At 42.6% G+C, this 26,793-nt stretch overlaps 1 protein-coding gene across 16 annotated transcripts in view; it reads right to left on the bottom strand.

The window, feature by feature from the left end:
* Positions 1-26,793, bottom strand: part of dlg3 (discs, large homolog 3 (Drosophila)) — an 82,093-nt gene that overhangs the window by 8,976 nt on the left and 46,324 nt on the right. For 7 of the 16 annotated variants that reach the window (XM_084949729.1, XM_084949805.1, XM_084949712.1 and 4 more), the window contains 10 exons: positions 22,872-22,925; positions 22,315-22,365; positions 21,047-21,171; positions 20,492-20,661; positions 20,192-20,328; positions 16,993-17,138; positions 14,790-14,951; positions 8,221-8,377; positions 7,543-7,645; positions 475-589 (listed from right to left, as the gene is read on the bottom strand). In XM_084949729.1, the coding sequence (XP_084805855.1) occupies positions 475-589; positions 7,543-7,645; positions 8,221-8,377; positions 14,790-14,951; positions 16,993-17,138; positions 20,192-20,328; positions 20,492-20,661; positions 21,047-21,171; positions 22,315-22,365; positions 22,872-22,925 (1,220 nt within the window). The remainder of the gene's footprint in view (positions 1-474; positions 590-7,542; positions 7,646-8,220; positions 8,378-14,789; positions 14,952-16,992; positions 17,139-20,191; positions 20,329-20,491; positions 20,662-21,046; positions 21,172-22,314; positions 22,366-22,871; positions 22,926-26,793) is intronic. The other 9 variants (XM_084949814.1, XM_084949720.1, XM_084949751.1 and 6 more) reach the window with 3 other exon arrangements.

The following is a 26,793-nucleotide window of genomic DNA, read 5'->3' on the forward strand; positions in this document are numbered from 1 at the left end:
ACCTTGAGCCCTGCGACTCAATGCATTTATATGAACAGAAGGTTGCCACCTGTTTCAATTCCTAAATGAGCCTCAATCCAGTTTGGCAACTTGCCCAAAGTGTCATAACACAGGTCATCTCAACAAGCTCCCCTGTCAGTCGACATTAAACAAAGTCATTGTCATAGCAGGCATCAAAACAACAACAGGGAACGTCTGTTCATCTTGCTTTAGATGGTGATGAATAGTGTGAACCCAGTGGCCTGAATTAAATGATGGCACGCATGCTTAGCATAAAAAATAATGTGATCTATGACATTTATGTCGTGCTGCTACTGTCTAACAGTGTGGCCGATTTTAACAACACGTGTGTTTGGGCTTCATCTTCCCCTGCAGACGAGCTGAAGTTTGTTATGCAATAGTGAGATCTTAGAATTGCATGTTGTTAGTACAAACATGAGTATGTGTGTGTGTGGGTGGGTGTGTCGACTTTACCTGACATATAGGGAGCGCTTCTCACTAGTGCGCAGGGAGCCTGATCCTGAGCTCATGCTGCTGTTCATCATCTGCTCCCTCAGGTCGTGGATCTTGGACTCAAAGCGACTATACTCTGCGTAGCGAGAAACAAACAAAAACTGTGTCAGCGGCGGGTTCTGGAGAATAAACTTTCCCTTTGAAGTTTTACGGTTAATGCGCTCAAAGTTAACTTGGTGCATTAGATCTTGAATAAAAAGACCAAACAGGAGCATTGGCCTCTGCCTTCTTGTTTCACTACGGTATAATTGGAGCGCTGTGCCTCAGCCAGTGCGGCAGTGAGCTACAGTAAAGAGAGGAAAGGTTGAGCGAATCCTTAGGCTGATTAATGACCCCAGGAACTGATGGTTTATCACAGATCTGCCTCACACATCCAGTCATCTTTCATGTCAGGTGATTAATTACAGGGATTAATTAGGTTCAACACAGGCTCTTTAGTGTGGTTAAAAAAAAAGCGAAGGCCTCCAACAATTTCAAATGCATGACCATTTGTCATAGGTGTGTAAATCCAGTTTCTGCTCAGGAGCACAGGGATGATGTATGAATCCACCTGGACCTGCTCATTAAGAAAGCTCTCATTAGCCTGCTGTGCACAGCGAGCTCTGGGCCCGGGCTGCTGGAACGAGCAAGGCCACCGCACCATGCAGCACACTGCCAGATAAACAGAACAGCAGATGCATCCAGAAAAACAAGTAGGCTAAGGTGCTCATGTGATCACACAAAGGATGCTGGAGCAGTATAAAGACAGCACTGTGAACAAGCAATTTTGTCATTTAAATGTTTCCTCTACTCCAATGTTTCATGTCGCACAGCTTGCATATCCTCATGAATGTAGCTGTACACAACTGAATCAAATTATTACTGCCATGTGATGAGATGGAATATTGCTGTAATGATGACACATCTATGCCCTAATATTAATTAACCTATGAAAGAACCAGCGGAAAAGAATCTCATCCAAATTTATTCCACATATCGAGTTGACTGGCATGCCCGCAGGGGTACCTCACAGCTTAATCATCAATAGCTGGCAACACTTCCTGTAATTTGAACAACAAGAGATCAAAGTCCATATTCTGTCAAACAAGCCTAGAAGCAGCCTTGAAAAACAAACACCTACGCCTACAAAGATGATTTAGTTAGTCCAAGCTCGCGGAAAAAATTCTGAGCAGGTGCAAAAACAAGCTTCAGGTTGCTGATCTATAACCCCCTGCCGAAACCAAAAGGATTTTCAAAGCAAACATGGATCCGGCCCAGGCCCGATGACAGCGCTCCACCCTGATCTCTGCTCAAAGGGTTAACGATACAACAGAGTGACGCTGCAAGGTGAGGTAACCAGACACCGCTTGACTGCCTGTAACCAACAGCAACAGTGTAGCACTCCTAGAACAGGGACAGCGCACACGGAAACAGCCATTCAGACTAGTCCACTTGGCTTTCAGGCACAGGAGAGAGGAGAGAAAAGCAGCACAAGAAGCTGCAGCTTGGGGAAGGAGGGGCCGAGGGAGAAGACAAAGAGTAGCTAAATACAGAGAGACCTGCTTTACAATGCCACCAACCTGAGAACTGTACCAGCAACTCAGGGCAAGTGCACATTAGACAAAGCTAAATGATTAGCTTGATCAAATTCCGAACAGCAAAATGATTCATTTAAGTTCAGTGAGCACTGAAGAGGAGCAGAACTACAATCAGTTTTAAGCCTCTGGGGGAAGATGGGGTGGGAACTATAAGATAACTACAAATTGCTGCCACACCTTCTTGATAATGGTGACACCGGAATACATGAATTCTGCAGTAAATCGGTGTACAGCACAACACAGTAACTGTAACTGACAGGGGAAAGAAAAACACTAGCTATAATCAACTTGTGCAAAAAAACTAATTTCCGGCAATTTTGGAGTCAGGTCATATAAAACAATAAGGGAAGTTTAACCCGGTACACATTTGAAAGAGAACCTATTAGCTCCTATTTTAACCTCTAGCAGAATGATTCACGAGCCTTTAGATTGGCTGCCCCTCGCTAACAGAAGGTCTAAACAGACAGTGGGCGGGTCCTCCGTGCTCATAGCCAGAGCTGTAGGTATGAGACCATCATAACAGGTATATCTGCTTTCACTGACATAAAAGCAAAGTGATAGAAAAAAACCATGGAATCAAGAGTTTCGATGTGTTGGCCTCCTGTTTATTAAGAGCACTGACTATTAATATCAGCATACCTTTTATATGTAAAATAAGGAAAAGCATTATAGCTCCCCCTTTAAAACAAACAAACAAAAAAAAAAAGAGCAGGCTGTGATGGTGCTGAATGAAGGTCACAAACCTTCCACAACATCACCACAGGAGAACACCACCACTGTAGTGAAACCTCAGCCCTGTATTGATCGTTAGTCCTGCCTGAAATACCAAGCACGTGGAGCTAGAGTAACGCAAACAAATCTTTCATCAGCGTGCCTTGACAGTCTGTATATCAGATGAAAATCTAATACAAATGAGAACAAGCTCAAATCTCCCATAACAACAGCATTTAAGCATGTGATCACTCACAAGTAGGGATGCAAATCAAAGCAATTTATAACTGTGTGCTAGCCATGTTAATAATCAGCCCAAGAGACAGTCTACCCACATGTTTTAGGGGGGAGGGGGTTAAAACATTACCTTGATGTCATCATGTCAAGGTAATTTGAGCAGTAGAAATCAATCCGGTATTTGACTAAGGCATTAAATAAACACCTGTAAACTGTAAAAGCAACTGAGTCACAAGCTTAAAAAAAATAATAATGTCATCACTCAAAATAGCTTCCCCTGCTGTTTCCCGGACACATGCTATTTAACAAATGACTGACAAAGCATAAAAGAAAAAACAAGAGCTCTTTCATTTCCACTGGCTACATCAAACATTACCAAAGAAACAATCTGCAGCCTCTCTAACAGGAAATACTTTCAGAAAAACAGAAACAATCCACAATTATCTGATAAGACTCTTCATTTAAGAACAGCTATATCTGTCCGGTTAAGAACAAGTCAGGTTATTGATTGAGACATTCAAGACCAGCCCAGCCCTTGCAGGGGATCAATCCAACATAAATCATTCAGTGACATCTCTGCTCACAAGCCCATCTTTAGCCCAAAATTATAAATGTTAAATCCTGGTTTCTTAAAGCGATTAATACTCATGAGGTAGCCTGTATTTTTAGGAGTGACCCACAGGGGAAAAAAAAGAAAAAAAAAAAAGAAAAAGAGAGAGACAGCTAATAGAAACTGGGACTATTCTGCACCTCTCACTCCCACTGCGTGTCCTCATTAGTCGAACAGCTTTTTTATTTTGGGGGACGGTCGCTTCGCTTTTGATCCAGTTATGCAACACAGCAGGCATGTACTTGTAATGTGAGTGTGCGTTATGTTGACAGGAATAGTCGGGCCAGTGAACGCGCACGCCCCCTTCCCCGATATTACAGCGTAGAAGGTACATGTAGACCCTGCCTAAAATATTTCTACAAAAGCCCATAATGCACACTTGTGAGTTTAATGAGGGTGCTCGGAGGGTAACATTTCCTTCACGGCCCTCCTCCCACTCCTTAAATGCAAAGATTCTGGAGTAATTACACTCATTGATGTCGGGGCAGGGCAGCAGTGTGTGGATATACACCCTTCACTTCCATCGCTTAATGTGAGTTAAAGGCCTGGCAGTGCTCCAGAAAGCCACTGAGAGTTGGGGGCCCTCCCACCGCAGCTTGTGTGCCCCATTGTGGCTTCTTGTAGTTTCAGTGTTGGCCTTCGATCACAGGCCCATGGATGCTCAGGCCCCAGCACCACAGAGTATACTCCAGGCATTTTGCCTGGCACAAACTAGCTCTCACTCTCTCCACTTCCCCCCCAGATTGACTGTCCTTGTACTGCTCACTGGGGGTTCCTCCTGCTCCAAACTCAAATGAACATCATGTCTCACACACACACACATACACCCCCCTCCCTTTAGGATGCCAGCAGAATTACTGGACACAGATCTCAGGTCACCAGAGGGGATACAGGAAGTCAATCATTTGCCAGCACTCGACTTGTTCGTTTGGAGTAGTTTAAAACTGTATACAAACAGATAATTGTCTATCACTGAGTCACAAAGGGGGCACAGGACTGAAAGAAAGATTTGGTATGAAAAACAAAGCTTCTTCTCTTCTAACCACATCATTATTCAAGAAGCTGCCTGAATGACCCGACATGCGAGACAACATAAACTCACGGGGAAGAAACCCAACACCGCACTTTTATCGGTTTTTGATCTCAGTCTGAGCCTTTCATAGACTTTAACCCCAATCTAACTCACAGATCCCACTCCGACTCGGTTTCAGTGGCCCTGGAGAGTTATTGGACAGTTCAGGCTGATGTTTTACTGAAAGACAACGAAATATGGAGCGAGCATGCTACGACTTATGCCCCGTCACATTCCTGTCATAGTCCAACCTGAAAAGACATATAGACATAAAGCTCGCAATATCCTCCCCATTGTTGCTGCAGTATGAAGTGCAGCGTGTTCAAGTACACTTACAGAGAATGACTGAAGCACTAAGAAATACAGCCACAATTCACAACCAAGCTTTAATTCAGCATTAAAAAGAAGGAGTGGTGCCATTTTGTTGAATCGTCTGCTAATGTTGGAAATAAGGGCAACACGTGAATTCTGCTTTTGTCATCTTGGAAAAGGGACCTCTGGTCAGAAAGTCGTAATGCGCAGGTGAAGTCGCAAAACTGACACACACACCTGTCTGACCACACCTCTGTGCACCCGCCTATAGGTTTAGGTTACATAAGAACAGTAAAGCAAATGGTGGATGAAATCTCTCTTTGGGGTATTAATTACAACCTAAAGCGACTTCACCTACCTCCAAGTAGGTTTTACATGGAGTAAAAAGCGGTGAAAAGTCGTGGAGTCCAGGTAATGGCAGCAGTTTACCGTAGACATACTTATGTTAACCACAGTATGGGTGAGGCGATCACATGTTTGCCACTGTAACGAATTCATCTTAAGACTGATATTAATGAGAGCAGGTATAATATCGCACCAAGGCTTCCTCGTGGCTTATGAATGAAGAGCTCACACTTTACTTTGTCCTTCAGGAGTCAAAGTACAGGCGAAGAGCAGCAAACTACGGGCTGTACTGGCAACCAACACAAACATGTTCTACAATGTAACTCACTCTTTGTTCGCTTTTCACCCCCGTCGGTGTTTGCCGACACCTTCGACCTTCGTCTCACCTTCGCTGGAGAAAACTCTGGCTATAATCTCGCTGTGGCTGCCGGTAGTTTCTTCATCCAGCCATTAGGGAGTTCATGCGGCTTCTGCTCTTCTGCTGTTGTATCCGAGCCCATCCCCCATCATCGCCCGTACTGGCTGGTAGACATAAAAGTTTGCCGCTTTCCACCTCTTCACTTCGGGTGCGTTAAAGGTTTCCCCCCCCTCTGGTGTCGAAATGGAAGCGGAGCTAGCAACTTTCCGCTTAGTCGCCTCTTTCCATCGCTGTGCGGGTCTGTGTGTACAGACAGCCCAGAGTTTGAACAGGGAAGGACAACAGCGGTTTCGTTTGCCCGCCTTGCAGTTGGCTCAACACTTCGGGCTGCTGCCACAAGAGCCGCCCCCGACCGAATACTCGCTGAAAGCCGGCCTATCCGCTGCGCTGCCCTCGTTTGCAGCACGATCTGAGTGCGCATGGGCCGCGGCACCAGGTAAACCCGATTGCACCATTAAATAGATATTTAATCAACATTGTTATAAAGCTGGGCTTGCGAGAGACATGTAGAAAAAGAACCAAAACACACGAAGCCGAGATATCGTGATTTTCGCTAAATGCTGTGAGTCTCAAAACAATCGTTCCTACATTTCCCACAATGCAATCCTCCAGTGCACACAGAAGAGGTGGGGGGAAAAGTACAAGACATGCCTGGACCACAGGAAATCGGAATGTTTGAAAAGAAATAAACATAATGGAAGAAACATTATGGCACATCTTTACGCTGCACCACAACTGAAACATTTTATATTGAATAACTGTTTTGCAAAACAAATGTTTAGACTCCTTACTACAGCACAAGTCACAAGCTTAATCCTTAAATTAAAGTAAAACATCTCATGGTACAATATAATTATAATTATTCATTCTTTGTGTATCACTTTGATGTTCCTACGGGAGCTGATTATCTATAATACCACATAACAAAATATGTGAGAACATTTAAATTTTATAATCTGCAAAATAATAATTACCAAAGAGAAAGTAGCAATATTTGCATCCACATTAAAGTGCAGTAAGTGGTTGAATTACCTTCTAAAACTGGTTGCTCTCATAAAGTGGAGTTGAACATTATCAGATTACAAGTACTGTAGTTCGGGGGCTGGATTAGCTCACTGGATACAGCAAGTGAGTGTTATGCTGTAAGGCTATTGCAGAGGCCATGCCCTATACTGGTCTTTCTCTCAGCTTTCCTGTCATCTCTTCACTGTCGCACCACAAAACAGACTAAAACAAAAGACCCCAACATGTATTCAAATCAGTACTCTAGTTCAATTGCATTAGCGAGGACCACCAATCATGATATCAAAGGTTTAGGGGAGGAATCTTTATACTGGATCTTGCTACAAGGCTGCAACTTTTTTTCTAATTGGCTGGTGCTCTCAAACAGAAGGTTTGAACAGCAGGTGGATGGGGTTTCTGTGCTCACAGCGAGAGCTGTTTGCCCGAGATGACCTTATCAAGGATATCCGCCCTCTGAACTTTAGAGCGGTCTAATGTTTGAGCTCTCCAGTCACGGTTAAGGATACAAATATTTGCACTTATGCTGCCTTGATTTCATTTCATTTTTTAATTAGTCATTTCACATAAATAAGCACATTGCATTTGACTTAATATAAACTCCGAGGCATCACCATTTTCACAGGAATAGGAGCAAGATAACCTGAATGACTTATTTGATTTCAGTGTAAGCCCCGTCTTGGTACAATGACATATTCACACATTACATGAGATTGTAGGGTCTTACCTTCAGGCCTGTATTGAGCAATGATGGTAACGGTCTGCCCAGCTCTCTTCAGTGCTGCAGCTGCCTGCTCATGTGTGGCATTCCTTAGATTCACACCATTCACCTGTTTAAAAAATAAATAAATACAATTTTAAAAAGCAAAAAGGGGACATTTGGTAAGAAAACTGGTTAGATTTTTAAGATGGCTGGAATCATGTGATCCTTGAGACCTATACAGAAAAACAAATGTAGCAAAGAACAAAGTCTATGCTCAAAATAGATGGTTTCAAGACTTACTAATAATAAACCGAATTACTCAATAAAATTAGTAAACAAGTATGAAAATGTACAATTTTTTAATGATGTCAGCTGATGAGTCATTAGTTATCTTTTCTGACTGACTCATTTTTTCCATACATGATGTAATATGCTGCCAGATTAAAAGCAAGCTGAAAATAAACCAGTCAAACACAGACTTCAGGGCAGAGGGCAGCTAAGCTCCCTTAGAGTCCATTTGGATTTAATGTCTTGCTCAAGGACATTTGTGAGGCAGATATTTGCTGGCTTTCTAAACACAGTCCCTCCTTAATGTTATCATCATTATTCTGACAGCAGGAGTTGGCTGAAAACCCCTCTGCCTCAGACTTGTTTTAGTTGTTGATGTGGGTAAACAGAAAGCTTGAAGCTAAAAATACTAACTGAGAGAATCCTGTCGCCCCTCCTCAGCTCCCCGCTCAGGTCAGCCGGGCCTCCAGCCAGGATGAAGGAGACGAAGATCCCTTCTCCATCCTCCCCGCCAACAATGTTGAAGCCCAGACCAGTAGAGCCCTTGTGTAGCACCACCTTCCTTGGCTCCCTGTCAAATAGAGTGGCGGTGTCAGGGTGAAGGGCGGGACAAAGAGTGTATAAAAAGAGGCCAAATTTAAAAGAGACGTGGCCAAAACTGGAATAGAATTAGCATGAACAGAGAGTACAGAGACTAGTTTGTTATGTCAATGATCCCAAAATGTCAAGTGTGTCCAGTTTAGGCAGCTACATGCAGCAGGCCTGCAGATGGTTTATTGTAGGCTCACTTTGTTTATATACTTGAATCTGAGAACTTTAAATAGAACATTTAAACGATTTATGTTCAGGACACCACTCGCTGGTAGAAAACGATGATTAACCATATAACAACCATGCATAAAAACCATGCACAACACTGTTAACTCATTACAATAAAACAAGCAGGAACATGATTGGGTCCAAATGCCTGTCACCTATTGGCTACATCTTATGGAAATGTACACACGTGTCAACACTTAAACACCCACTCGTATCAATGTACAATGAGCCGCCTCCTGCTCGACAGACCTGCTGAAGCTCTGCTTTAGCTTTACCCACTATGACTCATCCTCCAGGAGGCTATTCAGACCGCCTCAGTTTTAAGATGCTAGAGAGGCCAAACCGCTGCTACGGTCCAGGCAAAAGCCCTCTGAGAACACACTTCACACAAATGCAAACACACCCACACACACTCTAGGAAGCCCAACAGTCGACTCTCTCTCACTCTTTCACGCACACATGCCGCGCACGCACGCTCGCGCAGATTTTCTATACAGATGAACACATAAACACACATGCATGCACGCAAAATGCAGTTTCCTTTCTCAACAGAAAACACTGCATGGTTCCCATTAGTGGTTTTCTCTCGCAGTACTCAGCCTGCGGTCGACAGGAACAATTCCTGCTCCATCCCTAATGGCTGCGCTCAAAGTTGCTGCTAAGACCATTTTCCCATTGATGGCAGCAGAGGCAGCATTCCAGACTTTCAGAATCATACCCATGAGCAACTGGAAAAATGCTGGAGACTCCTGAATAGTAACATCGTGCTTACAGAAAGACTGCTATGCATTTTAAATGAAGTGAACTTTGCAGAGATGCTAAGAGCATCACACAAGATAGATCAATATCCATATAGTAGACTCCTTACAAGCAATGTGCTTACAAAAAAGATTCTGGTAAAGAGATTATATGACTGTGCTGATGAGACTCATAACATTGCTACATTATGCTCCAAGTTTTATCCACAGCCTTTTAGAATTAGCTAATGATAATTGCCTTTGAATATGCTAAAACAACTCACTCGCCTTCACACAAGTCAAGCCTAAAATAACCTCACTTTCCATCTAAAGCCTTTCATCTCAGCTTGACAAGGCACACAGATCTCCATGGTTACCTGAGGATCCAGAGCCGGTGCTTACTTCTGAAAGAGCATTTCCTAACTGTGCGTTCAGGCAGGCTCCTCACCAGCGACATGGAAGATGAGATGTTGACCGTGAACATGTTCGCTATGCCACATTGCTCAGCTCAGCGCAGCATTACTCCTCGACCCCTCTTCCTGTCTGGCCTTCCGCAGTGAAGTGGAATACAGAATTAGAAACTCCTGGGATCTGGGCCTTGTGTTCCCTATCTCATTCTTGTGTGATGTGATGGGAAACAGCTCCTCTTCAGGCTGTGACACTTGCTCGCTCCCTATCACTAGTAAGGCAACACATTTAACCCTAACAGTCCCAAGCAATCAAAAAAACCTCTTCCATTCTACAGGAAGAAGCAAAAAACAAAACACTCTTGTCTTGCACCTGGAATAATTTGGATGGACTAGAGATTGTCCACGTTTGATCCTCTTTCAAGCAATCCCCTCGTTTCTGCTGTGATGCTACTGAAGGTTCAGCCCCCCTCCAGTCCAGCACACTAGCATTCCTGTCTGTCAGCCTGGCCTTCTGGACACTAGGCAGATATATTCCCAGAAGCTCCTTGCTAATTTGTCAGAGTAAACAAAAGAGGAGCTCATGGACTGACTTTCATGACTTTTAGGCCTTTGATTTGACGCCCTCATAGTCTCTGTCCAGACAGTAAAGTCCTGTGGAAGACTTTTGACAGGTGCTTTTCTTAACAGTTGTTGCTGCCCTCCAAGGAGGTATGTGTGTGTGCATGTGTTGCTTGTCCATAGGATGTGAAGTGCTTGGTCAGTTACATGGAAAATGGGAGTGAATTCCTACATTTTGAAAATGCAGGGATCAAGTCCTCCCTTTCTATCACAAGACCTGCTCCCCCCATCCCATCCCAACTCCCTCCCACCCCTCCGCCTTTTTTATCCATGCCAGGAATGTAAACAGGTATTGAGCAGCAAAAAACCCTCTTCTCTCTGCCCAGCGGTTTCTTTAATTCAGAAACCACCCTCCCCTCCCCTCCCCTCGCTATATTATCCCTCTGTGCTTCACTTTTCTGGCTGAGGCGGTTGCAGTGCAGTCCTAAAGCTCTGAATGGATATCTGGGCTGCAGGGTTCAGCAGGTCATGCTGCCCTGAACTCAGCCAAGTAATTGGCTCTGCTTGGCTGATTAATGGTGGACACTGCAGATGGATGCCATTTTCTCCACAGACAGACACTACCTATTGCAGCACTTTATCTCTCCCCATCTCCAAAACAGATTACATCAGCGTGTGTTAACAGGGACGTACCATCTTCCCTCTTCTTTTTCATTGTCTAAATTTTACCCGTAGATTTTTCAGTGTCCACCCCCTTCTTCTTCGGGGTCTGCTCTTTTCCTTTAATTTGACAGGAAAATATTTATTCATTGCTAAGGTGATAGACTGTTCATTCTCCGTGCCTCTCACCGTGACTAAGAATAAAATCTGAGTAATAAATGAATAACACCTAAGTTGGGAACTCAGCTGAATCTGCTGTGGTTCTTTTAATTCTAAACCAAAGGTCATTGTGTTATCCAGATTCTTGAAAAAAAAAAAAAAACAATCAAAGGTTGTGTTTCCATGTGTGCAAGAGACACATAATGTTACTGATTAGCTCAGCTGCTTCGACAGTACTAAGGCTTCTGTATTTACACAGGCTGTGACTAAACAAAGAGGCCGAAGCAGGAGGCATTGTTGCATACAGTACTGGGAAAACATGCAAACTAAAAGTGAGAATGCATTTCAAAATCATGCCATAAAGTTTTTGTTTCCTTATTAACTTTATGCAGAAGTCCTTAAGCTGAAACACTAAATCAAAATATTTGGTGGGACTATAGCACCAATTCTCCTAGGTACACTTGCACATACTTTTTCAATGTTCTTTCAGCAACTTTGAAAACTTTCTTGCAGTTTTGTGTATTTAGACTGTCTTAGTGCCTTCTGTCTCTTCGTGTGATCCCAGACTGACTCAATGATGTTGAGAACAGGGCTTTGTCAGGGCCACGCCATCTGTTACAGGACTCCTTGTTCTTCTTGTTGCTGAAGATGCTTTTTCCCCCTTTTCTTGTTAATACTACTCTCACTTTATGTTTGGCGTCTTTATCAAGATGCAGGATAAATTTAGTGTTGATCAAATGCCTCTAAACATGTAAAATGCCTAAAATGTTTGCACAGTAATTTGCATCTGCAGTAAAGCCTGACAGGGCTAGTAGAGGGTTGTTGCTTGTTTAGTCATCTTGCGCCCTGTCACGACTGCATGCAGATGTATGTTTACACCAAACATGCATACTAATCTTTTCTTGAGTCCAATGTGGACAGAAACAAGGATTTAAAGGATTGTCTGATTACACCATATAATATAACATATCTCCAGAAAGGGGGTAATATCAGATGGAGAAGGGGGTGTCGGGGACGTGTCTGCGATGACACCACTGAGGGGGATGTGCAGATGGGCAGAGGGCCGATATAAGCTCTGACTCATTCCTCACAAGAAGTCTGCTCTACTTCTGTGGAAGCCTGTGCCTACTATAGCATCCATCTAAAATAACCCTTGTTTGGAGCCAATGAGGAAGCTTTGGGGATTGGAAAGAGGTGTCTGCCCTGTGCCCAATGGAGTAGAATGACGAGAATGATGAGATCGAGTGGTTTGTCACTCATGATGTCCTCAGAGAAAATGCCTTTTGATTCTGATACCCAAATGCATGCACGGTCACCATATGCTGGCTGCTCTCACTTGCACAGTTGGCTTACAACGTGTCCGGTGTTCTTGATCGATATGCACAGGTATGGCATGTGTCAGTGTCATAATTGCATGCTGCACTTTAAGCATGGCACGCGTGTGTTCGTGTGTGTCAGCACACTGTGAGCAAACATGTCAGCGTACAGTAAGCATGTGTGATTGGTGCTGGCAGTACGGGTGATGAGAGGGGTAAGACCTGAGTGCATGGCCTGGTTTTCCCAGCGTGCATATGAATCATGACAGCTGCAGCACTGTCTGCTGCCCTGTACAGGATCAGGCTCTCTGTTTACATTTACATACATAGAGAAGCAGGCAAAATATTTCACCGCTCCTGTCATCCACACTAGCCTTCAGTTCGACCCTTCCTTTCAAACACCACATTTACCACAAGCATTTAGTTAGAGCAGGACTACAGTCACTCTCCTTTGCACTCACTGCAAGGCATATATGTTACACAATATAGGTAAATTACATAAAAACAATGGTTTACACACAGACATCAGTGCAGTCATCCATGAAGTGATGGAAAATGGACAAAACTGTGGCTCTAGAAACAAATAAAAAGAATAACATTCAATTAAATCAAACACCAGGAGGCCTTTTGCAAATTTGATAATGCCAAACAGAAAAAAAACCCCAAATGCAAGCCATAAATAATATGTATATTATGTCTTCAGCAGTAAGCACTAGCCAAAGTAGCTTTGGCTGGAGATATAGGCTTAGTTTTATCAATGCCTCCTGACAGATGGAATTGAGCAGCTTGTGGGAGCGTGAAGCCCTTTTGGCTGCACTCCTGCGGTGATGTGTTTGTGAAGAGCAGGTACGACTCCATTTTAAACTGCGGTGAACAAAGCACTACTGTTTGAGATTCGCACATATGAGCAAATTAGCAGGAAATCAAATATTGACCGAATGGGAGTAGGCCGTTTAAAATATGAAAAGCACAAAAAAAGCGGCAACAAAAAAAAGAAGAAGAAAAAAAGAAACAAAGGGCAATAACTATTGAGATTTTCTTTTCACTTGTTCTCTACTCAGTGTTCTTTTGATGCTTGTTTATTGTGAAGTTGTGAAAGATAAAGTAGTGGTTCCAAATAAACTGAAAAAGCCTCAGCAAAAATTTACATGCAGACAGAAAACTAAAAGAATTCTCAACATAAATATCGCCTGCCTCGCCCTCCAGCCCTCCTTTCCTCCCTCCTCCCTTGGTTAATCTTAATCTTCTCTACTGCTATTTATGTGCACAGATGTGGCCCAACACACTACTGGTAATCCTGATGGGTTATATGCCCTGGCATTTTTCTAAGTGCCGAGCTACAGAGAGGAGGGTTAGCTAAGCAAGGTATGATGGACTAGGTTAGTACCTGCCAGAGAAGGGGAGTGGACCTTGGCACAAGGGAGCAGGGGAAGGACAGAAGCCTCTGTAGAGGGCCTGGGGCACCTTGCTGTCCCCAGGTTTGTGGATGACACTGTAAATAGGTTCAGCCCTGCTGTGGGGTACAGGAATCACAGTGAACGGGACAAGTGTAGGACACAAATAAAGCACACATACCAACAAAGATGCGACAAAATGCACATACAAGTCATGTAGACAGCTTGTACAAGGACATTACAAGGCGACGTAACACTCGGCCAGTAAGACAGCACACATAGACACCCGCATGCAATCACACACACACACACACACACACACACACACACACACACACACACACACACACACACACACACAGAGGGAATACAGCCTCTTCCCTAGAGCTGTGGGTTAAGCTGACTCAAAGCCTCATGGGACACTCCAATCAACCCTCTATGAATGCTACTTCTGATCCAGTACTTGGATAGGAGGTCAAAGGGTAACACACGCTCGTAACAAGTATAAGATGTGACAAAAGACTTCTCTCAGCACACAGCTGCCACACACTGTCCAGCTATTATGTAGTATGCACCATCGGGGCCTCGATGAGATGAAAACTGCAAGCTAAGCAGATTCTTTTGTTAATCAAACACTATAAGCTACTGTAAACAGGTGTATCCTTGAAGCCACCACAACAACGCTTGTACAAAAGCAACAAAATAGAGGCTACTGGGAACCAAATACGATCCATGTTAAATTAAAATAGTTACATAATTTATAACCGTGTTTCTTTAATACAACTACACCAGCCAATACCAAAAAAGGCCAATAGCTGATCTCCACCAACAACCTGTGCTAAGACTTAGCCAAAGCTACGCTTATACAGCCTTATGAATGTCAGGTTATGGAGGAGGATCATTCATGGAAGAAGCCGGTCTTTAACGTACCTTGTGAAGTCTTCCTCCCCCATCATGTGGCGGGGAACGGGCGAGTACCTGGACGGGGTGACTTGGGGTGGCGGGTACACTGGCTTGGGTTCCATTCCCCCCATGTAGTTGTGGCTGACGTGGTTGTCCACCATGGTGGGGAAGGCTGGAGGGAGGGCCAGGCCAGTAGGGGGAAAGAAAGAATGATTACAACACCTGTGCAACAAGAGAACTGCACAAAACATAACTGCATAAAGCTGGTTAATCAGATATTACAGGCTCCTAAATGACAGCTTCATTACCACACCAAGACACTGCTTTATAATGATAATATTCACCCAAATATTAGAGCAAGAAAATTCCATTTTATTGCAACGTGGGTATCACAACAAGTCTGCTCTACTTCTGTGGAAGCCTGTGCCTACTATAGCATCCATCTAAAATAACCCTTTGTGTTTGGAGCCAATGAGGAAGCTTTTGGGATTGGAAAGAGGTGTCTGCCCTGTGCCCAATGGAGTAGAATGACGAGAATGATGAGATCGAGTGGTTTGTCACTCATGATGTCCTCAGAGAAAATGCCTTTTGATTCTGATACCCAAATGCATGCACGGTCACCATATGCTGGCTGCTCTCACTTGCACAGTTGGCTTACAACGTGTCCGGTGTACTTGATCGATATGCACAGGTATGGCATGTGTCAGTGTCATAATTGCATGCTGCACTTTAAGCATGGCACGCATGTGATGATTTTTGTGTCTCCGTGTGAACCAAAGTGGGAACACAATGAAATAAACTGGGAAAAAAAGAATCCATGAGCAGATTAGAATACTTACTGTTATCTTGTTTTTCAGCTCCATATATTTATTACTGGACTCTTACTAGACTGGCTTTGCATGATTCACAGCTCAAAATAATCCCTTTGTTAAGTATCTTTTAATGGAGCCAATCACTTCACCCATGGTCTAAAAAGAGCTTCTCATAAAGCCAGCTTTCTTCTGATTGGCTGTCCCTTGCAAACATAAGGTCAAAAAGGTAGGTTAGTGATGCTGCTCAACCCATAGCCAGAGTTGTGTGTTTAAAATGACCATAATTAAGATGTCCTCTTTCTATATGTATGAGGAAAATCATAATTGATTTACCTTCTGGGAATGTACAGTACAACCACAGATTAGGGGACCCATGAAAGAGGCAATAATCCCTCTCTACATAACTCTTTATATCCATCTCTCTGGAGTACAGATTATCGATATAAGACAGTTTGAATTATATACGCCTCCAAACAAGTTTTTCTAACTTCTCTGTTTCTTTATAACTTGTCTGATCATCTAACTGCTTGTATTTCTGACCACATCTAACTTCTTATTAACTTCTTTCCTGCATTCCCAAAGCTTAGCAATTAACGTGGTGAGAACGATGATATTATTAGGAGTAGAAATAGTGGCCAAAACCACAAAAATAGGACCCAGGTTTTCCTTTAAAGTACCACTGGGACATTTTTTATAAGCTGGCTCGCTTTTTTATGCGCACAATGTAATCTATTGTTTCTGCTATATGTCTGGTGCAAAACGGGGAACTACCACTGACTAATATGTGAAGGCATGTGCCACATTTTTCTAAAAACCTGTTTCCTTGTGCATGCACATAGCAGACAGATCACACACATGAACAAGCCTCTTCTGAATTTGCATTTTTAGCGTTAGCCGAGTGTGATAAAGCAAGTGAACTACTTCACTTGCAAATCCGGAACCACATCTAGATTCAAGGGTTAGTGAACTTAAACGCAGACGACTTCAAACATTCAGAACTTACAAAACCTTCGATAGCCCCATCTAATACTAAATCACTGTTGTGTGGAAATTTGAGATGCTGCAGCTCAAGATCGTGGGCTCTCATGAGCAGGTGGGATGTGAGAAACCATCCACACTCAGTGGGAGGCAGAGAACTGTGCTTGTTGTTGCTGTGGGAAGGATTGTGTGTCTGTGTGCCCGTGTGTTTGTGTGCACGAGCGTTCACTACATACACTATGTGGGTGTCTGGGCATAGCAGTTTTGGGGAGAGAACAGTGAACCAACAGAAAAATTCAGAAAACATCGCTGGTAAAGATGAAACTTAAAAAAAAAAATTTCTCTTTACCTTACATCTCTAATTTTGGAGCTTGCTGATTATTGATTAGCAAATTTGCACTTATAGTACGACTACAAGAACAGGAAGAGGTAGATACGTACTGCTTGAGTAGTCTGGTGGGGCATACATGTCGTTCAAATGCACAGGTCCCGGCTTGGCCACCTTGAGGTAAACCATATCGGAGGTGTTCTTCAGCGCAGCTACTGCCTCCTCATGACGCACATCCTGTAGCACGATGTTGTTCACCTGAATGCGACGATAGTCCAGAAATCAGAAGAGGGGGAAGAAAAAAAAAATCTTTGTATCAACACCTGAAAGCCTTGTGTCTCCTGCTGCACTGTGACAACATCACGCATCACAGCAGTCATCACACCAGCCAACACAATAATGAATCATAGCTTGAAAGTATTATGAAATTTCAGTACATTTCAACAGCAAAGTGAAAGGTTGGTGTGCCGTGCAGTGATAACAGAGGTCAAAAGCAGTAGGTAGAGGTTTGAAGGATGCTCTGTATCTCTCTTTACTGTTTCTCTTTTAAGATTCAGGTCCCAGGAAATATGCTGCCAGTCAAAAGTTATTCCAGCAGTTTGGTAACATTAAACCAATGTGCTCACTTGCAATAATGCAATAGAGAACAGGAAATGAAGTCTTGAGAAATGCTTAAATTAATAATGGCATGTTTCTTGATCAGTCTATGATCTGTAGCAGCATGCCACAGGGCCACCAGATCTGCAGTTTAACTACTGATGTCTTTGAGTTGACATTTTTCTTTTGTGTGCATTTCTTTCAAAGGCCAATTTTCTGCCTTGCCTGCAACTTCTTCAAAATGCAGCAGCACAGCTTGTTTAAGCAGACGTCGCCCCAAATCCTATGTTTTAAAAGTGATTTTAAGATTTTACTTTTCAGTTTTAAACCACATCTAGGTCTCTCCCCTAGCTACGCTGCAGAAATGTTGACTCCATATGAGCCGGATCGCAGCTTTAGATCCTCAGATGGGGCCCTTTTGGCTGTTTCAAAGTCGAGGCTTAAATCTAAAGGTGACTTTGGGTTTCCCATCAGGGCCCCTCTGATTCGGAACAACCTTCCTGAGGAGAATTAGTTTGTAGAATGTGGGACTTCTGAATGTTTATCTGATGTCTTTTTAAAATCTTGTTTTTCAATTTCATTTTCTTTGTAAATATGATCTAAATTTTCTTGTTGTTGTCGTCTCAACCTTGCTTTAATTTCATTCAGCTTTGTTTACCATGAGTAACACCATGTCTTATACCTCAGTATCCTGCTTCTTGTGTTTGTCAAACCATTCTTTTCTTTTTTATTTTGTGAAAAAATTCTTCTTATTATTAATATTAGTAGTAGTAGTATTAAATAAAAAGACAGAAGCTAGGCTACAGAAGCCTAATCACTTGTCCAATCTGACAAAAAAAGGTCATGAATGTTACAAAGACGTTAGAGAATTTCGTAAAATATATTGTGTTTGTATTTAAATAATGATTAATGACAGCTCAGTGATGAGGGCAGCGATAATTACTTGGACTTTTACTCATGAATGCTGATTAACGAGTGTTTTTTTTTAAAAAATATCTGCCTTTATCAAATATTTCTCTCTCATGCCCAGCTGAGGGGCTGCTTTATTGCCCCAATTCGTGACTGTGTTATTTTTCTTATAAATTATTGTAAGTGCTAATAATGTTGTCACATTGCAATGTGCAAGAAGTATTTTCCATCTTCCTAATTTATTTATTTATTTTTTTTTAATATTTGTTACACAAACATATTTCGGATAATTAAACGAGTTTTAATATTAGACAAAGATAAAAAAAATTAGTTTTTAAATGCTGATTTCATCTGTTAAGAATAAAAAACCTAACTGCATTCGGGTATTTGTGATAACTGTCAATGAGTTGTTCACATCACGGAGAAGTTTTGACTCGCTCTTCTTTGCAGAATTATTTTAATTCAGCCACAATGGAGGGTTTTCGAGCTTGGACGACCTGTTTAGCGTAATGTCAAAAGATCTACATCGGATTTAAGTCAGGACTCACAAACCTTCATTTTGTTATGATTGAGCCACTCAGAGGTGAACTTGCTGGTATGTTACTGATCATTGTCCTGTTGCATAACCCAACTGGGCTTAAGCTTCAGGGCATGAACTGATTGCCAAACATTCTCCTTCAGGATTTTCTGGTAGAGGGCAGATTTCATGGGTCCATCAATTATGGCAAGCTGTCCAGGTCCTGAAGCAGGAAAGCAGCCCCAAACCATCACAGTACTGCCATCATATTTGACTGTTGATATGCTCTTTTTGTAAAACGCTGTGTACATTTAATGCCAGATGCAATGGGACTTAAACCTTTTTTTTTTTTTTTTTTAATCTTTAAAAAAAAGTTTTTTCTCACCAGCCCACAGAATATATGTTGGGAATCCTGAAGATGCTTCTGACAAATTTGAGACGAGCCTTTATCTTCTTTTCGGTCAGAAGTGGCTTTTGCCTTGGAACATGGATGCCATATCTGTCCATTCTCTTTCTTATTTCTAAATCATGATCACTGACCTTAATTTAGGCAAGTGAGGCCTAAAGTTTTTTAGATGTTGTTCTGGGATCGTTTGTGACCTCCTGGATGAGTCGTTGATATGCTCTTGGTTGGCCGGGCACTCCTGAGAAGTTTCCACCACCAAGTTTTCTCCATTTGTGGATAATGACTCTCCCCGTGGGTCACTGGAGTCCCAGAGCGTTAAAATAGCTTTTTAACCCTTCCAGACTGACAGATGTCAACGTTTGTTGATTTTTGAACAAATAAAGCTTACTTTGTCTTCGGGTTCTGTTTAAGTGGTTTCTTGATTTAAGAGGTCTGGCAGTAATCAGGGCTGGGTGTGGATAGTAATGTGATTAATGTGATTACTCAGTTAATTCGTGATTTAACAAGAGGGTGGCAATTCCTTTTTCCCACAGGACCAGGTAGGTTTGGATTACTTTTTCCCTTAAAAAATGAAATCATCACTTAAAAACTACATTTTGTATTTACTCTGGTTATCTTTGTTTAATATTAGAATTATCTTGATTATGTAAAACAGGTAACTATGACAAATATGTAAAAAAAACCCCTAAAAAATCATAAAAGGGACATTTTTTTTCATAGCACTGTACTTGTCCGGTTATAGAAATAGCTTTATAGAATGACTGCAAGGAAAATGCTAAATATCTGTTTAACTTGCAAGTGAACCACATGAATAGCTAATGAATTCATTTGGATTCGAGTGTTAGATATGCGAGTGAGTCAGAGGAAGGTGCAGGCTCCTACAGCGAGCAGGCGGTCTCCGGTTTGCAGTCGTCCATCTTTTTGAGCAGCTCCACCTTCTATAATCTTGGTAATATAGATGCTGTTGTCTCCTGGGATATGTTGATTCCCAATCCCTCCAGCAATGCTGAATCCCAGTCCTAGGTGAATAACAAAGACAGCCAGTGCTTTAACAAAAGGATCACCCCAGACTGCATGCTTTCATTCCAGGCCCTATTTGTAAGATTATCTTCATGTTATTTATTACCTTTTAAGCAGCACTGCAATCACTTTCAAAAAGAATATGTTAACACTGACTCTAACCTTTGGGCCCTTTCAGCAGGTTGACCTCCAGAATCGTCTCAGGTGGGGCCTGTCTCCGTCGAACCAATAACCTCACCACTGGTCCTGCCTCTTTCAAGGCTTCCACCGCCCGGCTGTGAACCACCTCAGACACATCGACATCATTCACACGCAGAACGCAGTCGTTAACCCTGTGAAAGAAAAGGTTTTAATGTCACATGTAAAGTGCATGTAGTTCTGTGGAGTTTACTGACTGCATAAAAAAGGGAGACCCAAGCAAAGCCAGTATAATCAGAAACCTCAAAAGAACATGAAAAAGAACTTCCATATCATAATTTCTGCATGTTTCAGGCTTTGGTCTTCCTGTGAATCATAAGTCTGAGGAAGCACACAGAGCCTGGGGGCAGAGGGCTGTAGAAACTCTGCCTCCCACACAGCGCTGCCTGGCGGGACGCAATGTTGGTGAGCGTTAAAGATGAGAGTAGAGAGGTTAGAATAGAGAGAGTATAGAGGATGTAGTGGAGCTTAGTAAGAGTTGAAGAAATAGGAGGCAGCAGGAGGAAGACGGTAACTTACCCCAGCCGCCCATCCATAGCAGCTGCTCCTCCGGGGATGATCTTGGTGATGAAGATCCCTGGATCATCAGGAATGTGGGGATTGTCTATTCCTCCAGCAATGCTGAAGCCCAGACCAGAATTCCCCTGAAAATAGGTTATGATTAACATTTTCAGCATGAGACGATAAACAGCAAACAAAGTAAGCTCAAGGTTAGTGCAATATATCTCTTTTAGTGTATTTAAATCATGTGATAGATGCAAAATGATCCAGAGATTTCTCCAGGCACTTCCTGATGCCCGTTTCTGTGGAGGCTCGTGTGTGTGACCGCACGTCCCCACGTGTGACAAATTGAAATGCCATTAGAAGAGGGAGCATGTACTCTATGAACCCACAGAGAGATATCTGTGTATGAAGTACATTAAAAATCTGGGGTAAAGATGAGCTCAGAGTCATCATTTCGGTTGCCTGATACAATGCTTCTCACTCTCTGCAGGAGATGGATACTGCCACCTCCTGCCGTTCCTGTCCCTGAAACGACAGAGGACCCATTTTGATCCAGCGGGACCAGGCACACTGCTGCATCTGACAGCCATGGCCACAGAGACAGGCAGCAAACAAGACAGCTGAGAAAAGACTTCGCTTTATTATTTTCTATAATTAATGAGCAACAGTCGCAACAAATTAGGACAGAGGGAGGCTGAGGCCTCCCAGTGTGCTGCTCTGGAGCCAAGAGGAGTACACTGGGCCTTACCACCAAAAGTTACACACCCACAGACCTTTTAAAGTGTGTCTGTGCATAGTTTATTTAAGCTTTCTACGTGGAGAAATGCCACTTAGAGCGGAAGGGGCAAAGAAATATGCTGCATCTACCGTGGGTGGAATAATGAGAGCAGAAATGTACAGTATAGCTCTGCCAGTAAACCTGAGCCACCGCTGACAAGTGCAGCGGTGGCTGCTAAACAATTGCACAGGAAGGTGCTTTACATTTCTGGTGTCTGCTGATGACATGTGTATCAGGATTATGTAAAAAGCCATGCCTAGCTGGCGTTAATGTGGGTCACATAGGACATCACACTTATGACGTTGATAATGCAGTGAGAAAACGCTTGTCTTCACTTGCATAAAATTTGATATAAATTAACAATCATTAAGATTTGTCTTTGGTATTCATTTAGACTGAGCTGCTTACCACCACCTAGTGGGGAGAAATCCATCAATCATGTGAAAGAAAAAATCGGAATGAGGATACTGTGGGAAAAAATGCATCCACGATGTGTAAAACTTACCCTCTCCAAAATGATCTCTTCATATTTATACATCCCATCACTTCCATTAACCTGCCAAAAACAAAACACAAAAAATGAACAGCGTGGTTAGTGACACCTCTGAAGACAAAGTATGTAGTTTGCCAACACGTAAGAAAAATGGGACGTGTACAAATGCTTCAGCAAAATCCTTCATTGTATGTCCAAAAAAAGAGAAAAAGACCAGACTGAATACGAGAAACCCAGTAAATCGGGATTAGTGTCAAAATATGGCTTTACTATATATATGAAAACCGCCACACATTCCTTAATGCTGTAAATGAGAGGTGCATTTCTTTCTTAAAATGCAAACGCTGTAAGAATACATGCGCAACTGCAGAATGCACAATCCCAACAAACGGGCAGAGTCAATAGGAAAATGGATGTCGGTCCACATGGCAAACAGCATGTTGCTGCCAGGAGGAGGCCTTTTCATCCACACACACTCGCAAACATACAAACATGTTCATGCACTGACACAGAGGAAGTGTGAATGAGAGGGATATATACTGTAATAGACAACGAGAACAGATACTTACATAAGGGCCTGCATCTAGTGAGTCTGCGTTGACAATGATGGGGGGAGGGTTGGCCTGTGAATATGAAGAGATACACATTATCTCAGTGTGTGAGGCTGGCAGCACGCAGACGTAATGCGGTACACATACTATCGCTTGGGAGCAAAATGAACGGATGCCACAGGAACAGACAGTGAGTCTCCTTGGGAGTGAGACTGGGGAGAGAGATGAGGGTGGGGTGGGAGGGGTTGAAAGGGGGGTGTGAGGACTGAGAATGAGGACTGGGGCAGTGAGACTGCTGCTTATTAACCGTCACAGCCAGACATCCTGCGGTCACCTCATAAAACAAACCAGCTTGTGTTCCAGCTGTTGGCACAATACGTTTATCCCACATCTACTTCCACATAATGAAAGCACGGAGCATCGTCTAGAAAAATGCATGAATTTTGGCTTGGTGCGCTACAAGGTTTACGGAATTACACACTCTAAACAGTAATCTCCTCTCATGTCTCTTATTCTACATGCAAACAGGTAGTTTTTTAATCTCTCTTTATGCAAAATATCTGTCTGTCGTACTTGTTTGAACAGAAAATAACTGGTGCTTGGTCTGAAATAAACAGCTCATTTAAACGCATCATGATGCCAATTTTTTAATAAACTTTTTCACCTTTTTCAGTTGTCCGGACGCAACAGTTTAACAGCAAAACAGACAGAGAGGTCAGTAACTGCTTGTTGCAGGGTTACTGTCAAAAGTTAAGGGTCAAACAATTCTTGAGTACTACGATGGGTTGAATTAGCTCAAAATATAATGAATACAGACTCTAAAAGCTATTTTAGATTTCTTGGTAATAATTTTTAGGGAAATTGTTTATTCTCTTGTTTTTGTTTCCGTTAAGGCTTAAAAAAAAAAGCTCAAATGTACAATAGGGAGCACGTCTTCCCAGCAGAAATATCAAAAGCAGCATTTAAAAAGCAAAACTCAAACAAGATCAAGTTTCACAGTCCAATTAACCTCCCAGCTCAGCTCTATTGTGCCACCTGGTGTTTCTTTGCCCACTTCAGGCATGCAGAGTGAAGTTTGATGGAGGGGGTTTGTGTTGGAGCAGCCGATGGCCATCCTTTACTTCTACTGATTTGATTGACTTGTGTGCGTGAGGGGGATGCAGACAGCGGTGCATGCAGGGCCTTATACTTGCAGGTCCAGCACTGAGGAGAAAATCCTTAGCTGTCTGTCTTAACACTAACCTCGCCAACCTCTCCCAATCTCACCCTATCACCTTACAGTGTACAGTGCCTGTGTTTAAGCAGCTGAGTTTGACTGATTCTGAAGATTTACATATTACACATTGCCTATCATAGATTTTTTCAATCTGAACTGTGTTACTGTGCCATTTCCACTTTATAATGTATAACTACCCGGAGTGATGCTGCTCTGCTGCTCTACAATATGAGCACATATACACAGATGTACATGATATATAATTAGATGTAGGGAAATGAAATTCAGGAATCTGGGATTTGGTTTGATAAAATGAAACTATATAAATAATTTTTTCAGTTAACTTCAGTTTGTCACATTCATGATATAAAAATCCACTTTTACTTGCTCTATTGAACAGTTACCATCAATTATTTACAAAGGCAAGGATATTAAAGGGACACTTGCGGGATGAATGGTAGAACAAGATGAACATTTTTATATCGTCTTACTGTTTATATATCTACTATATTTCTTAGCAGGTCCTCAGCTGTCTGGGGTGATGCGCATTTTATTGTCAAGTCCTTGAATACACACTCACTCACACTTTATTAGGTACACATTGCTGGGTTGGACCCCCTTTTTCCCTTCAGAACTTCCTTAACTGATCATGGCATAGATTCAACAGGGTGCTGCAGACATGATATCATCACATATTTGCAGCATGTTTGTTATCTGCACAGCCATTGTATAAATATCCCGTTCTAGCACATCCCAAAGATGATCTACTGGACTGAGATCTGATGGCTAAAAGCGGTTATCAATAGATTGGTGCATAGTTGTGGTCATAAAGTGGTGGATATGGCCACAACAATACGTAGGTAGGCTGTGGTGTTTAGATAACTCAGTTGTTATTGAGGGGCCCAAAGAATACCCACCACCAACAACCTAAACTGTTGATACAAGGGACGGTGGATCCACGCTTTTATATTGACTGAACCTAATTCTGAAACTGCCATCTTAAGTGCAGCAGAAATAGTCCAATTTTGGTACATGTGTATTCAGATATGCTCTTCTGCATTTCTTGGTTGTAAAAAGTGGTTATTTTAGTTGCTGTTGCCTTCCTAACACCTCGAAGCAGTCTCCTCTGACCTCTGGGATCAACAAGGCATTGTTGATTGCCCGAGAACTGCTACTCACTGGATATTTTCTCTTTTTACAGACTATTTTCTGCAAATCTTAGAGATGGTTGTGGAGAAAAATACCAGTAGATCAGCGGTTTCTGAAATGCTCTTGCTCCAAAAAGCATGCCATGTTCAAGTAACGTAAATCACCTTTCTCCCTCATTCTGATGATCACTTTGAACTTTAAAAGGTCGTCCTAACCATGCCTACATGCCTAAATGCACTGGGTTTATGGGTTGATAGTTGCGGTGTAGATATTTGTGGTGATGAGCAGTTGAACAGGTGTACCAAGTGAAGTGGCAGGTGAGTGTACATCATGCTAATACATTTAAGACATTAATTAATACGTTTAAGACATTTACTGTAAGATGATAATCTACTTGAACAGCATTAAACAAGCCTCTGATTCAGGGTTTTCAATCAGGCTGCTTGTGGCTGCAACACATCTGTGTCTACAAAACAGTGGCTTGACACACACTCTTGACAAAAGAGTTCATCCTTTGATCAAAAGCGCCTTGCAAGATATGCATAATTTCATTCACACTTCTCAGTGTCAAGTTCCCTGGTAATGAAGGTAGGTCTCCAGACAAAGAGGAGCTGTAGTTTTAACCTGCTCCACTCAGTAATGATGTGCTATGACTCTGGACAGCTGTGGCCCTCCTCCTCCTCGTCCTCTCTCCCAGTCAGCACAATTGGGCCGTCGCTGTTATCTGCATATGGACTAACAGATGCTCACGTCTGTGCTTGTGTTTGCACATTTCTCATGAACGGCTTGCACTTTCCCTTCCCTTCATCTTAGACCCCAACTCAACAGAAGATTTTGGTGGTGAAAGCATGTTTTATGTCAGTGGCAGTCTACTGTGAATGGAAACCATGAAACCGCAGTTGACGAAACATGGCCTGGGGGCACCTCGGTGGAATACACTGGCTACTGTTGTCCCTTGGTGACTGACAGACTAAGCTACTGAATCCACTACTGAGACCACATGTGAACACACCTGTTACAGTATAATGCCTCCAGTGCTTATCGTAAGTAACACAGGAAACTAATGCTTCCCGAGGGGATCACCAAACCTACAACTCCGGCTGAAAGACAATAAACCTATCAGTGGTAAAAAATACAGCAGCATTATCCTGGCCTGGGATTGCTGCGTAATCCCTCTATCTGAATCTCACATAACAAGCAAACAAAAAGGAATAATGGAAGATAATCTCACCCCGAGTTTGTTTAACATTTAGCAATTTACCCAGGTAACTTGGATTGGACTGGATTACTGCCCCGCCTCCCCCTGTGGACAACCTGCGCTCACCTCTACGCTAACCTCACGCACAGGAAACAAAACAGCTGGTTAAAGAAATCCGACCATAAAGGAGGATTAAAATACATAGCAGAGGTAGCATATAGCACTACCTGTGCTGTAATAGCCCCTTTAGAAGAACGACGTCTTACAGTATCTGGATTTTCCTACTGTGAGATGCAAGTTGAAAATCACACAAGTGAAGCGAAAATTCTGACTTTCTATGTCTATGCCTCTCCAAACACTCAGTGAGTCTCCTTGAG

This window comes from Perissodus microlepis, chromosome 2, assembly GCF_051167445.1.
Source record: "Perissodus microlepis isolate ML-2025 ecotype Zambia chromosome 2, ASM5116744v1, whole genome shotgun sequence".
In the NCBI taxonomy this organism is placed as follows: domain Eukaryota; kingdom Metazoa; phylum Chordata; class Actinopteri; order Cichliformes; family Cichlidae; genus Perissodus; species Perissodus microlepis.